Raw genomic sequence first — 12,146 nt, 5'->3', positions numbered from 1 at the left:
ACTTCTCTAACTACATTTTTCTCATCTTAAGAGTGTCGTTACTGCCATGTCAATTTTCTACGCTACCCGGATTATGATCGTCTCATCTAATCAACCTGCGATTGGATTTTGACACTTCCGCACCCACGGCGATGAAGGTGAATTGTAAGAACACTATTCTTGTACATACAACATTCACCTTAGAAGACTTTTTAGCGCGTTTTATTATGCCCCACTGCCAGGCTTGCCATATTTCTCCGATGTACCACCTTTTCACTTGCTCCTCACCTGCTACCAGCAACCGCGCTGCTGCAGTCATCGCCTCATCAACCGACATTCTAAACTACGAATTTTCGATACAAGCTCTCTAAATTAGTTGCATTTGAGCGCAACGCCCCTTGATCTCATCATTTCATACCGACAGTTCATCTGCTATTCTACTAATCTACGCAACTTGCTCTACAAGTCGCATAGCGTACCCGAAACCGCACATTCATCACACCAGTTACCATATTTCAGATGTCTGAGCCTTCAAGACCTTCCGAGGCGCCATCCACGATCAAGCGGAAGAGAAGAAACAAAGCAGCTTACAAGGATGAGTCAACGAAAAACCGAAGGCAAAAAAGGAACAATGTGCAGAGATATGACGCGTTTACTGTGAGCATTCAAGACAAATCATCTCCGATCTAGACATCAAGCTGCTCTACTAAATATTGTCAAATGCGATGACATTTGGCGCTGACAATCTTCAAACAGGTGAAAAAAGCAACACCTTTTGGAGGCACCGAAATCGCCAGAGTTGATAAGCAAGAGGGAATTCATGTTTGTTCAATTCTATCCTTTGTCTATGGTATACTTATAAGACATAGTCTCAAGCATGGGTAAACGCAATAAAACCACAGCCGAAATCAGGATTTTTGTGTCTGCCTTTGGAGTTGAGGAATAAAATTTATATTTACGCTCTGACGGACAATGCAACATCACCCCTCCTCAATCCGCGGAAGCATGGTCGCTTTTATCGTCAAACGTACCCTTCGATCAATACTGAGCACTTCTGCTCTAAGTTGTGTTATCGCGCCCTAAGACCTTGGGAACAATTTAATGAAATTGCTGAGCTTCCTCCTGACTCGGTATATCACAAATCATGCCAAACAATCGAGTTGTACCACATTCTAGCAACTCTCTGCAGCCAAACCTACCTAGATGTCATGTAAGAAGGCCTAGAGTTAAATTATTCTTGCTAACAATCTTAGTGGCTCCGGAATTCTTTACAAGATCTCCAAATTCTTTTTCACTTCCAAATACCAACTAAAGAACTACGTCGAATTTATTAACCCACGTTTTCTTCCTCTTCTCACTCATGTTTGTTTGACACTTCCTGTTCACCAGAAACAAATTTCTCCCTTCGATAAAGCTCTATTCGACGCGCTAGTCAAGTCCTTGACGCTAAAGAAGCTAGAGATTAACATAATAGTGGCATGGACTCTTTGCATCGAAACATTTCAACAAATCAATAAGGAACGAATCTACCGGTCAGCAGTACGCGACGAAGTGCTGGCTAAGTGGGCTTCAGGACGCTGGGAAATACTCGCTGACAGCGGACTCCAAGAATTGATTATCAGGATTCGGTGCCCTACAAAGCGGGTCATCAGAGACAAGCGAAGTGAATCTTTCGTTGCGGATGTAAGAAAGAGAATAGGGTGCGGTGGCGAAGACGATGGTCCTGGAAAGTTGGAAGTCTATACAGGTAATCTAAGATTTATTGAAAAACGGATGATTGATGAGGACTTCATTAGTCTGTTTGGATACTAGGACCGGATCTTGTGTAGACACAAATTACATTCGACAACAAGATTCGGGATAGATGGGTCGAGAGAATCGCAGTTGTCAATCTTAGCCAACGCACTAATAAACTTCCGAACCCAAACAAACCGAAATCCCCAAGCTATATATTCGTGTTCTAACTGTCAACATCGTTCCTGGACCCGTCACTTGTCATGTGTAAACCTGTATCACACATCTCCATGACGAATCAAAAGCTGTTACTTACCCGCTGCATAACAATATAGACAATCAGAAATAGTACACGAAGAGCAGTCTGTAATGAGTCCTCCCAGAAATGCGAAGGCAATAGAACACACAAATAAAACTGTAAAAGGAGAGTTCTTCAAGTATGTCTATGAGAATGAGGTTCTTCGTCAACAAAGTTTATTTGGGACTGCTTACAGAATATTTAAACCGAGTTGTGTGGGAGAATATGTCAGAACATCGCAACACCACATACTGACATCGTGATTGGGACAGACGCGCTCGCAATCGAAGATGTCTTTGGAAAATAAACGTTCCAAACATTCCTCTTCCTGGGGTATATTGGTGAGCAATATTCGTGGCGTTTTGTTACCGTGTTAGTATATATATGTGGCCGTGTCTTACTATTCTACGAGAAAGTAAATCGAGTGTAATTGTACCTGAACTTGAGAACAACCCTATGCACTGGATGATGTTTGGCTCACAGTATTGAAGTGAGTACATGACATTCACACTCCAATCTGCGATCGGATAACGGTATTGGCTTACCGAATAAAAAGCCTAGAATCGCCTCGTTGCATATACAAACCCTTACCCTTGGCAATCTCACGTCAAACGTAAGATGCCTACAACGTGGCGAGTGGCCGCGAGCCACGTGGGTTACCTCCCTCACCTAATCTTGACTTCATTGTTGGTGGCTAACGGATACAGTGAGATAAGTCGTGGCGTGCTCTGTTATATCCCTCTGTGAATGAAGTTGTTGAGTTGCAAAACTTCATGTTTGTTGGAGTGAATAGGGGTATCGCGTCAGGTGATCACGATCTCGCTTATAGATACAGGGGGGAGAACTGTGAATGGGAGACACATCAATCACCTCACCTAAACCTTCACTACTTGCAACTGAAAGTCTTATAAATATCCAACAGCATTCCAGTCCATTACCCAATAGTCTTTTGCCAACATCATCCAAACCCAATCGCCACAACTCAATTCACACATCTCGGCTGAAAGCAAAATAACGTGGTGAATGCAAGCCAGCGGCGTAGCCAACATAAGCAATACGTGAAGTTAATTCCGTTTTGGGGTTGGAAGAACTATAAGACTCAACCTCGCTCCAGAGACTTCTTGGTTTGTTGACGACTCCCTGATACTTGAGTCTGCCCTACTTTTTTTGTTGGTGAAAGCGATTGGGAACCTTCAGTTTCAAAACGATGTCTGTCAATCGGGTACTTTGTTTGGGTGGTATTTTGGCTGGCTGGGTGACTTTAGGTACCTGTGGGGTTGCGCCGCCTACTTATGATGGTGAGTACTTTTGTTATGACTTTTTCAAAGTCGTTATTATTCAGTTGCTGATTCAGTGATGCGTCCTAGTTGTAATTGTTGGTGGAGGTGCAACAGGCACATATGCTGCTGTTCGTCTACGAGAAGACTTCAAAAAGAGCGTTCTCGTTGTCGAGAAGAGCACTGTTCTGGGTGGTCACGTTGATACTTACAGTAAGATGAAATTAAAACCATTCAGATCCCTTGTTGCTAACTCACCTTTAAAGTCGATCCTATCACTCAATTTCCAATTGACTATGGAGTTCAAGCCTACCACAATTATTCCACCGTCACCAATTTCTTCGGTCGCTTCGGAATTCCACTCGAAACAGCAATACAACCACCTGTAGACACCCGCTACATCGATCTTCGTACCGGAAAGCCCTCAGCGTTCGTCCCTCAAGATCCAACAGCAGCACTAGGTGCATTTGCTGCTCAGGCCTACCAATACCCCTATCTCGTAGACGGTTACTCACTCCCTGACCCCGTCCCAGCCGATCTCCTCCTCCCCTTCGGCGACTTCGTCAAGAAATACAACCTCGCCGCCGCCATTCCTACATTTTTAAGATTTGGCAGCAACTTAGGAAACATGAACACCGCAACCACACTCTACGTGCTCATGAACTTCGGCATCCCTCAATTAGCAAACGATTACCTTATCACCTCCCGCCACGATAACAGTGAACTCTACCGCGCAGCCGCTAAACTTCTCGGAAAAGACGTGCTATACAGCAGTACAGTAAAGGACGCGGAATGCACTGCCCGCGGAACACACGTGCTCAAGATCAAAACGAAAGACGGAACTCAAACGGTATATGCTAAGAAGTTGCTCATCACCATTCCACCCACAAAAGACAATATGAATCCCTTCAATCCCACAGACGCAGAAGCGAAATTGTATGAAAAGTTCAAGTATGGAACATACTGGACAGGTCTCGTACGCGGTGGCATCCCAGACGGAATCAGCGTTCAGAACTCGGCGAACGGATCACCCTATTACCTACCAGGTAGTCCTTACGTCGAAAATTTCGACTTCACGGGAGTCCCGGGCTTACATTCATTCCACGCCGTTTCCACAGATGGATTCCCATTGAATACAGAAGTCGGTGCCACAGTCTTCACAACCGCTCAACTTGTATCCATGACGTTGGCGAAGACGTTCAATGTGCAAGGAGTGCCAAAGGTGGAGGTGATTAAAGATCACACGCCTATCCAGTTACGTGTTGGTTCTGATGTGGTGAAGGGCGGGTTTTATAGGAAGTTGTATGCGTTGCAGGGACAGAAGAATACATTTTTTACCGGGGCGGCGTGGGCGCCTGATGATACTGGGTTGTTGTGGAATTTCACGGAGGGGATTTTGGCGAAGCTTGTGGCGTCTTTTTGATGCAGGATATCTTTGGGATATTGAGATATTGGGTAGGGGAATAGCGTAATGATGGGTGAGCCAACTAATGGGTGATGCATAGATTTGCCTATATTCTGAGGTTATTCTTGATGAAATATATTTAGAAAAAGAAATCAGTAATATGTTTGATTCAATTCAAGCAAGTTGGCAGTTCAAGAATTGTGAAACTGTTCTTTTTAGTTGAGATCTTGATCGCATTTTTTACAATGAAATTTTCAGTCCGACTTCTAGATCGATTGAGTTGTTTTGGGTCTCTTCTTATTCGCACGGAATCAACTTCAAGAATGCAATACTCATTTTCCCTCTAACGACGGAAGTAAAAGAAAAAGAAGTCTGTGACCATAAAATGGGAATTTCTTCGGATTCATTAAAAGCACTTTTGACTAAGATGGTGCTTAAGCATTCGTTTTCAGAAGCTCCTCCAGGCACATATCTCTTGTTCCTCCCATTTGAAACGAGGTCAGCCTTCACATATCCTCCTTTCCAGCGATTGTGGAGCCGAGTTAATATTTCCAATATTTTCGCTTACAACCCAAAATCACTCTTTACCTTTGACTAAAATGCCCCTCTCAGACTTGAAACTTTTCACCGTCTCCACGCTAACGTTCAGTATCTGTGCGACAAGATCTGGAGGTGTGAGCGCGAGCCATTGCTCGAGACCGAAGTCAACCACCTTGTCTGACTGGAAGATCTCAAGGTAGCGAAGTGTCTCGGTCGGATGTGTGTTCTCTACGTAATGACCTAACGCACCCTTTAGCGGCCGAGAATGAATAGAAAAGGCACAAAAGAGGTAAAAATTCCTCAGAAAAGAAATATTGAATGCAACGAGAAAGAAAATGAGTTGTTGACATACCTGAGTTGTCAGGAAATACAGCAGTATCACCAGCCTCAAAATCGAAAGTTCGGGCATTTCCGCCACCGAGCCATACTGTAGCACGCGCGTAACCAGATTCGAAGTACAACCATTCGACTCCCTAAATACAGTCAGCATCATGTTACTAGTTTGACTCCAGCAGTTTGGCGCGACGGAAAGTCAGAAAAGTCATGAGACTCACAGTCGGATGCCAGTGCAACTCTCTCATAGCTCCTGGCTTAACCTCAACTATCATAGCTGCTAAGCTAGTAATGATTGGAAAATTGTTCTTATCCACAATCATGTACTTGCCACCTCCTCCAGGCGCGTCTTTCATCGGCATCTTGCTAGCCTGGAAGTGATAACTCGAGTTCCCCTCCAACTTTCCATATGGGCTCAAGATTGACCCGCTACTCAGGTTGCCCCTGAAAATACTTCCCAACGCCTTTGGAAGAGTCTTGAAGGTATTGTTCGAAACGCCGAAGTTCTTGGCGAGAACGGATGGAGGAGTGTGAATGAGCCAGTCTGCAACATTCAGAGTTCTGCTTGTGGAATCGAAATCGCCGGCATCGAAAACGAGGAGATATTCTGCGCCTGGGTCTGTGAGACCTTGGATCGTGTGACCTTGTCCCTTCGGAAAATACCAAATGTCACCCTTGTCGGCTCGGAATACTTGATTCTTGCCTTCGTTGCTCACTGCCGCAATCTCAATAATCTCATTAGTTCTAAATTCAATGTTGAGAGTTGGGAAACTTACAAGGACAGACCCAGCTGTGACTAGACCCCACTCATTCTTATGCTTATCAGATCAACCTTCCTGTACTCAGCAACCCAGAGAACACTTACAAGAGAATGCCAATGCATCTGCCTAATAGCACCTTTTGCCAAATGATTTTGTGCAGAGGAAAAGTCCTGGCTCGATGGTAGATCACTGGCAACTTGCTGTCTTACGAATCCGCCTTGCTGCAAGTTCATCATTGATTGCGAAAAGCTCCATTTGAGATTCATGACCAACCCAGCATCTGATGGTGGTACTTGAAGAGAATCCCGATTTTGAGAATCGATCGCATGATTTTTGGGGACTGACTTCCGTGAGTATCTTCAATTTTCCAATACGGACGTAAAGTGGCATACCTAGTATCTCTGCGCCTTTGTCGCCAACGATGGGTTGCAGTACCTGCTCCTCTCTTCTCTCGAGGACAGGTCTTAGGTGTTTAGTTCTTTTTCCATTAAGGGCTGCAGTCAGTACAACGTAAAGAATTACTGTCGAGAAAATGGTTGTCTTCATTTTGGACGCGTCGATCTAACGTCCGTGAGGAATGCTTCGCGATTCCGACGTTAAAACTATATTTAAGAAGTTAGGACCTGAAAGAAATTATTTTCTTGGACTCAGGCAAGTTTCAAAATGAGCAGTTCTGAGTATTCGGCGGCTGGTCGATGCTCGACGAGATGCAAATGATAAATAAGTAGGATGAGGAGGTGGCTATCGAAAGTTGTCGGAAAAGAGTATACACGCTTCGCTTAAATTGCCCAAGAAATACTCACCATCAACGAGTCCTCAGCCCTGGATTCTCAATGATAACTGCTCAACCCTTTGCGACTAATCCTGAGTATCCGTGTTGTAGTGATTTGAGGTGGCCAAAAAGGAGTCACTCATTATCTTATAGCACTCTCGAACCCGAATCTTGTCCAGCGTGACCTGCGGTACCCCGATATTGGCCAGTGTTGCACATATCCATTCTTCCCATTGCACAAAGTATCAATGCAGATCACAAAGTTACAAAAGATTGCAGCACGCAAGTTTTGTGCTGTCATAGCCACCATATATGCTCGCTTATATGCGGTCCGTTTGTCCGTTGGTGCAACAAGAGTAACGTCCTCGTGGTTGCGAAGTATCGGTGTGAGATTTAAGGGTTATGCCGTGCTTCAGACTTTCTCACTCCTCATTAACCCTGGTCTCTATAACGAGAAACTGGAGTTGATGTGAGGTGTATGTGATTAAGGGTGGGCAATGGAGATGGTACCATCTCGTGGGAGACATTGAATCATTAGTCGTAGGAAATTGCGGCCAGATCAAAGATGCTCTATCGAGAAAACGTTCAGGACTCCAAGACCTTGGCAACTCAAATCGTCATCATCAGCGTTGACCGAAGGTCAAGGGGTTTGCAACCCCATTCGGTTCTAGCTGTGTCTTTGAATCGACATGCTTTCTCGGATCATCTCTAAGAGGACGGTCGCTCTCGAAGGTGATACATAGTTTTTGAGGATTGTATCTATCCTGATCATCTTTTGGTTACCTGCTTTTCTCCGAATTTAAGAATCATCAAGGGCTATCAAATGATTTCCCGTATGTGTGTAAAGTTCCGGCGGGATCAGATATCGATCCATTAACTCGGGCCGTAAACAATAAAGGTCGCCGTGTTAGCCGGCCCGACATCCCCATCAACTGACCAGAATCTTCGAATACCACGGAAATCTCTTGGTGCTACTTCAAAGTACTTCGTAGATGGTGTACTTCCATTATCTTAATGATAAGAGCGCTCCTGGTTAACTGATGTGTAACATTATTGGCTTTACTCGGGTTTGCTTCAAGCTTGGCCTTGTTTGCATCTTCAAACCCGTGACACTTTGCTCGTACTACCTCCGTATTACCGAAAGCAAATGAGTCAGTTCTAAATAGCGTTGCCGAAATAATGGTAATCAGAAAGGACTGACTACAGCAGATGCAGTGCAGTTAAAAGTAAGAAAAGATAGCAAACAACTTCGTGGGGTGGGCGAGGTGGACATTTTGCTCTAGCGGAAGACTTCTGCCAAGACCAACAACAGACGACAGCGTAACGACCCAAGAATCTCGTAGACTTTTCAAAGAGGTTACCAAACGGCAGGAATTAAGTTCGAGACGAGGTTTTCCTTTCTCTACACGACCTTTCCACTTTCGACCATGGACGAAAATCCCAAGACCCTTCGCGACGCGACGGATAAGGATCAAGAGCCTGCCTCGTCTTTTAAGTTCATCCATCTCCCACCAGAAATTCGTGACCACATTTACACATTGGCACTCTCATCGCCCTCTCCAATAGTCGTATGGAAAGGAAAATGGGGCTTTCTCAGCAGACCTCCCGATTCTTCTTACACAACGGTCATAGATGTTGTCAAAAGATCTATGGCAACAGATGCTCTATGGATCGATGCTTCTATCACCAAAACCTGCCTCACGAAATATTCCACGAATCTGTTTTACTGTAACAAGAAGCTTGGAGGAGAAGCCGTCAAGGTCTTTTATAGGAAGAACGTGTTTGCCTTCGTCGGAGATCACAATTGGGATTATATTCTGTCTTGGCTATTTAAGATTAACGAGCGAAACAGAAGTTACCTATCTAGGCTAGAAATTGACGCCTGTCGTCCCGAAGAGGTCTGGCAGAGTGCTAATGGCGAGAGAAAATCGGGTCTTGACCTTTTCAAAGATCCCATATTCCCCCGCAGCCCACATCTTCAATTTCGTACTCCTCTTAAATATGGATGGGTTGAAAATATCAGCCCTACAGTGGAAATAATCTTTGAATTATTAGGAAAGAAACGATCTTCACAGCTTGCGATCGATTTTAAGTTGAGCACCGATTATCCAGGACAAGGAATGGTTTTTCGTGTAGATGATCACTATCCGCAACAGGGCTGGTGCGGCATGGACTTACCGAATCTCATAGAGAAGTTTAGATCACTTTATTCAACACCGCTGCAAAAGTTGGGCTCGTCCAAGCCTCTGATAGACGTGATCTGGACTGGGAAATGTCCAACAGTGATAGTGGAAAGAGAATACAAGAAGTATAGTAGAACCACTATCGAAGATCACATGGAAAACATCGCGGCTCGAGGGTGGGAGATCAAGTTATCTCCAATGGAAGAAGAACATTGGGAGTGGGGTTTGTGTAATTCTTACGACGATGAGGATGACCTGGAGGAAAAGCACATTCCAACCTTTGTGCTAAGAAAGAAGCTTCTCGAAGAGCCGCTTCTGGGAGATGATCCGAACCCGTATTCAGGCGCCGGCGAGCCGTTTACAGCAGAGGAACGCGAACTTGAACGGACAAATCACTATTACGATCAAGCAATCCCTCCCTCGACTTTCGTGAAGTATCCTCCTTACGGAGTCTTCTAACATCAAAAGTGAATGGAATGGTTGCAAAAGCTAGTTGACTGTCGACTGCCTATTGTCTAAAGACTCAAAGAGCTAAGATGACAGGGACTTGTAGAGCACAAGAACCGATTGGCAGGTGGAGGCCATAGCACAGAAGCTGGTTGTTGACAGCATTAAGTGTACTATGCACAGACTACTACTCGCGAAGGTATATCTAACAAGCTTGAGATTGAATAACAGTAACTATATAAGTCGGTAGATACTCTAGGTCGACATGTCTCCTCATGCTTGTTCCTATTCAAATAACTCCTCGCAACCACGCCACCATGAATTTATATTATAACAAAAGTTTTCGCAACAAACGCAGTCATACCTGACTCTGAACCCGCCTCCTGAGTTTTGCAACCTCCGTCATCTCGCCAGCGGACTCCTCCATCTTTACCTGCCCGCCATTCTTGAATATGTCTCGGGTTGTTGTGTTCCAGGGCCCCTCATCGCCTTATATTAATCAATGTTCGATACATATCGAGCTTCGCGTTCAACTCAACAACCTCATCTTGCAACCTCTTCCTGTGCTCCTCCGAGGAACTCTTTTCACCCTTTAGCTCATCAATATCCCTCGAGTATTTAACCATCATATCGTGATCAGCTAATCTTCCCTGCTCAAGAATCTCAAGCTTCGCCTTCAACTCCACATTCTCATCATTTAAACTCTTCTGGCTCTCCTCGAAAGAGCTCTTTTCGCTCTTAAGCTCATCAATATCCTGCGAGTACTTTACCATCACTTCATGATCCGCCAACCGTCCCTGCTCAAGAATCTCAAGCTTATTCTCGAGTTCCGCGATCTTCTTGTTCGGTTCGATAACAGCCTTCGCGGCAGCGATATCGCTGATTTTCTTCTCCATGTCCTTGCTAGTCTTCGAATGTGATCGGAGTACGTTGCACTCGGCTTTCAATTCTTCCAGCTCTTTCTTTAGCTTGTCATCTGTTTGTACTTGAGGATCCTGATCCAGCTGTGATTGCAGAGTAAGAATCTTTTCCTCGAGATGCTTGTTGTCTTTTTCCGCTGTAGCAAGTGACTGCTTACGTTTCTTGCAGATATCCTTCATAGCGTCAAAGTTTTTGGAAATTCTCGCGATCTCCTCTGCGTGGCTTTCAATTATTCGAAGCTTTTCTTTCCCGACATCGTTGATCGTCTGCTCGTGTTTCGCAATGATCATGTTTTTGGCTTCTATATCCTTCAGGTGCTGTTGTTTCAAGACCGACTTTTCATCTTTAAGTTCGGCATTTTCAAGCTCGAGTCTCGCGTTGACCTTCTCATAATTCCCTGTTGCTTCCTTGTAATCGTTTATCCATCTTCTCAGATCAGACATGTAATTCTTGAACCTCTCCGCAGCGACTTTTCTCTTCTCTTCCTCTATTTCCCGGCGTTTATCAATTTCCTTGACGAATTCCTGAACTCGATAGTAGTACTCAACGTCGGTGCCAATCAAGCCGATGAAGATTTTCGCCATGCCATCCATAGCTTTTTGCGACTCGGGGTACTTTTCGCGGAGTTCATCAAACTTTCGCCAAGTGTCTTCAGGCAAATCCTGGGCGCGGCTGAGCTTTCCAACATTGGTTATGTTGTGAGTCAGGGTTTTGTGAGCTTTTCGAGAGGATTTAGTTTCTGATCTGAGAAGTGCTGGTAGGCCATCGACAAGAGGGCCTTTCGATTCCGGTGCTTCGAGAAGAGGTCAGCATGCTAGGTATCTGACAATAAGGAACCACTCGCAGGACGAACACAACGAAGAAAGTGTTTACCTGCACCCAAGTTTTCTTCCAAGGCGGCTACAATCCTACGGAGTATTTTTTTGGAATCCGACTTTGAGGAGCCTTTGTCCATATGGATTTGTTCTATAATCAGTCAGGATTGAACATCATGCAGCCAACATTGAATCGGCTGCATTTGGACTCGTTCAAGCAACAGAGAACTTACCTGTCTGGGATTGAATCGAATCCAGGGCATCTTCGAGATCCAGGTTGTACGGAATATCAGAAAGAGCTACCACTACACCCAATTAATCCCGATTATCATGGCGATTCCCGATTTTTGGAACTCAGGAAAACCTACCTAATAAGGACACCATGGAGTTTGTCATGTTTTCCATCACGTCGGAACCGTCATCTTTTTTGCTTTGATCTACAACAAATTAGCTACGAACATCATACCAGGTCGGAGGCCCGATCGAGCGCAGGCTGACTTACTCGTTAGAGTATACAGAGTGTCTATGACATTCGACCTTTTGACACTGTTGGTATCATTTTCACCTGTGCGTAATTAGTAACATTATAGAGGCTCCAGGCTAATTCACCAGTCTGGGATTCCAAAAGAGAGGGTTAACAACATACTTTGGGTTGTTTTACCCTCCATTGTTGAGAATGGA

At 44.6% G+C, this 12,146-nt stretch overlaps 5 protein-coding genes across 5 annotated transcripts; 3 read left to right on the top strand and 2 right to left on the bottom strand.

Moving 5' to 3' along the window:
• Positions 1-498: 498 nt before the first annotated feature.
• On the top strand, positions 499-1,791 carry GLAREA_11705 (uncharacterized protein; the record flags this gene model as incomplete). Its single annotated transcript, XM_008089848.1, has 4 exons — positions 499-636; positions 736-801; positions 849-1,189; positions 1,233-1,791. 4 exons carry the CDS (start codon positions 499-501, stop codon positions 1,789-1,791), a joined length of 1,104 nt encoding a protein of 367 aa, XP_008088039.1.
• A 1,427-nt stretch (positions 1,792-3,218) lies between these two features.
• Positions 3,219-4,711, top strand: GLAREA_11704 (FAD/NAD(P)-binding protein; the record flags this gene model as incomplete). The annotated part of the gene is made up of 3 exons (XM_008089847.1): positions 3,219-3,309; positions 3,379-3,501; positions 3,555-4,711. The coding sequence occupies 3 exons, from the start codon at positions 3,219-3,221 to the stop codon at positions 4,709-4,711; spliced, it is 1,371 nt and encodes a 456-aa protein (XP_008088038.1).
• Positions 4,712-5,270: 559 nt separating this feature from the next.
• On the bottom strand, positions 5,271-6,873 carry GLAREA_11703 (RmlC-like cupin; the record flags this gene model as incomplete). Its single annotated transcript, XM_008089846.1, has 6 exons — positions 5,271-5,473; positions 5,586-5,706; positions 5,788-6,291; positions 6,343-6,378; positions 6,432-6,667; positions 6,720-6,873. 6 exons carry the CDS (start codon positions 6,871-6,873, stop codon positions 5,271-5,273), a joined length of 1,254 nt encoding a protein of 417 aa, XP_008088037.1.
• A 1,653-nt stretch (positions 6,874-8,526) lies between these two features.
• GLAREA_11702 (uncharacterized protein) lies at positions 8,527-9,741 on the top strand (the record flags this gene model as incomplete). Its single annotated transcript, XM_008089845.1, has 1 exon — positions 8,527-9,741. One exon carries the CDS (start codon positions 8,527-8,529, stop codon positions 9,739-9,741), a length of 1,215 nt encoding a protein of 404 aa, XP_008088036.1.
• A 470-nt stretch (positions 9,742-10,211) lies between these two features.
• GLAREA_11701 (uncharacterized protein) lies at positions 10,212-12,133 on the bottom strand (the record flags this gene model as incomplete). The annotated part of the gene is made up of 6 exons (XM_008089844.1): positions 10,212-11,443; positions 11,524-11,616; positions 11,699-11,770; positions 11,834-11,902; positions 11,968-12,030; positions 12,112-12,133. The coding sequence occupies 6 exons, from the start codon at positions 12,131-12,133 to the stop codon at positions 10,212-10,214; spliced, it is 1,551 nt and encodes a 516-aa protein (XP_008088035.1).
• Between the last annotated feature and the right edge of the window lie 13 nt (positions 12,134-12,146).

The sequence above is a fragment of the Glarea lozoyensis genome (assembly GCF_000409485.1).
Source record: "Glarea lozoyensis ATCC 20868 chromosome Unknown GLAREA8, whole genome shotgun sequence".
NCBI classification, from domain to species: Eukaryota; Fungi; Ascomycota; class Leotiomycetes; order Helotiales; family Helotiaceae; genus Glarea; species Glarea lozoyensis.
Note: the sequence above shows the minus strand (reverse complement) of the source record. Positions and strands in the feature narration are given on the sequence as shown.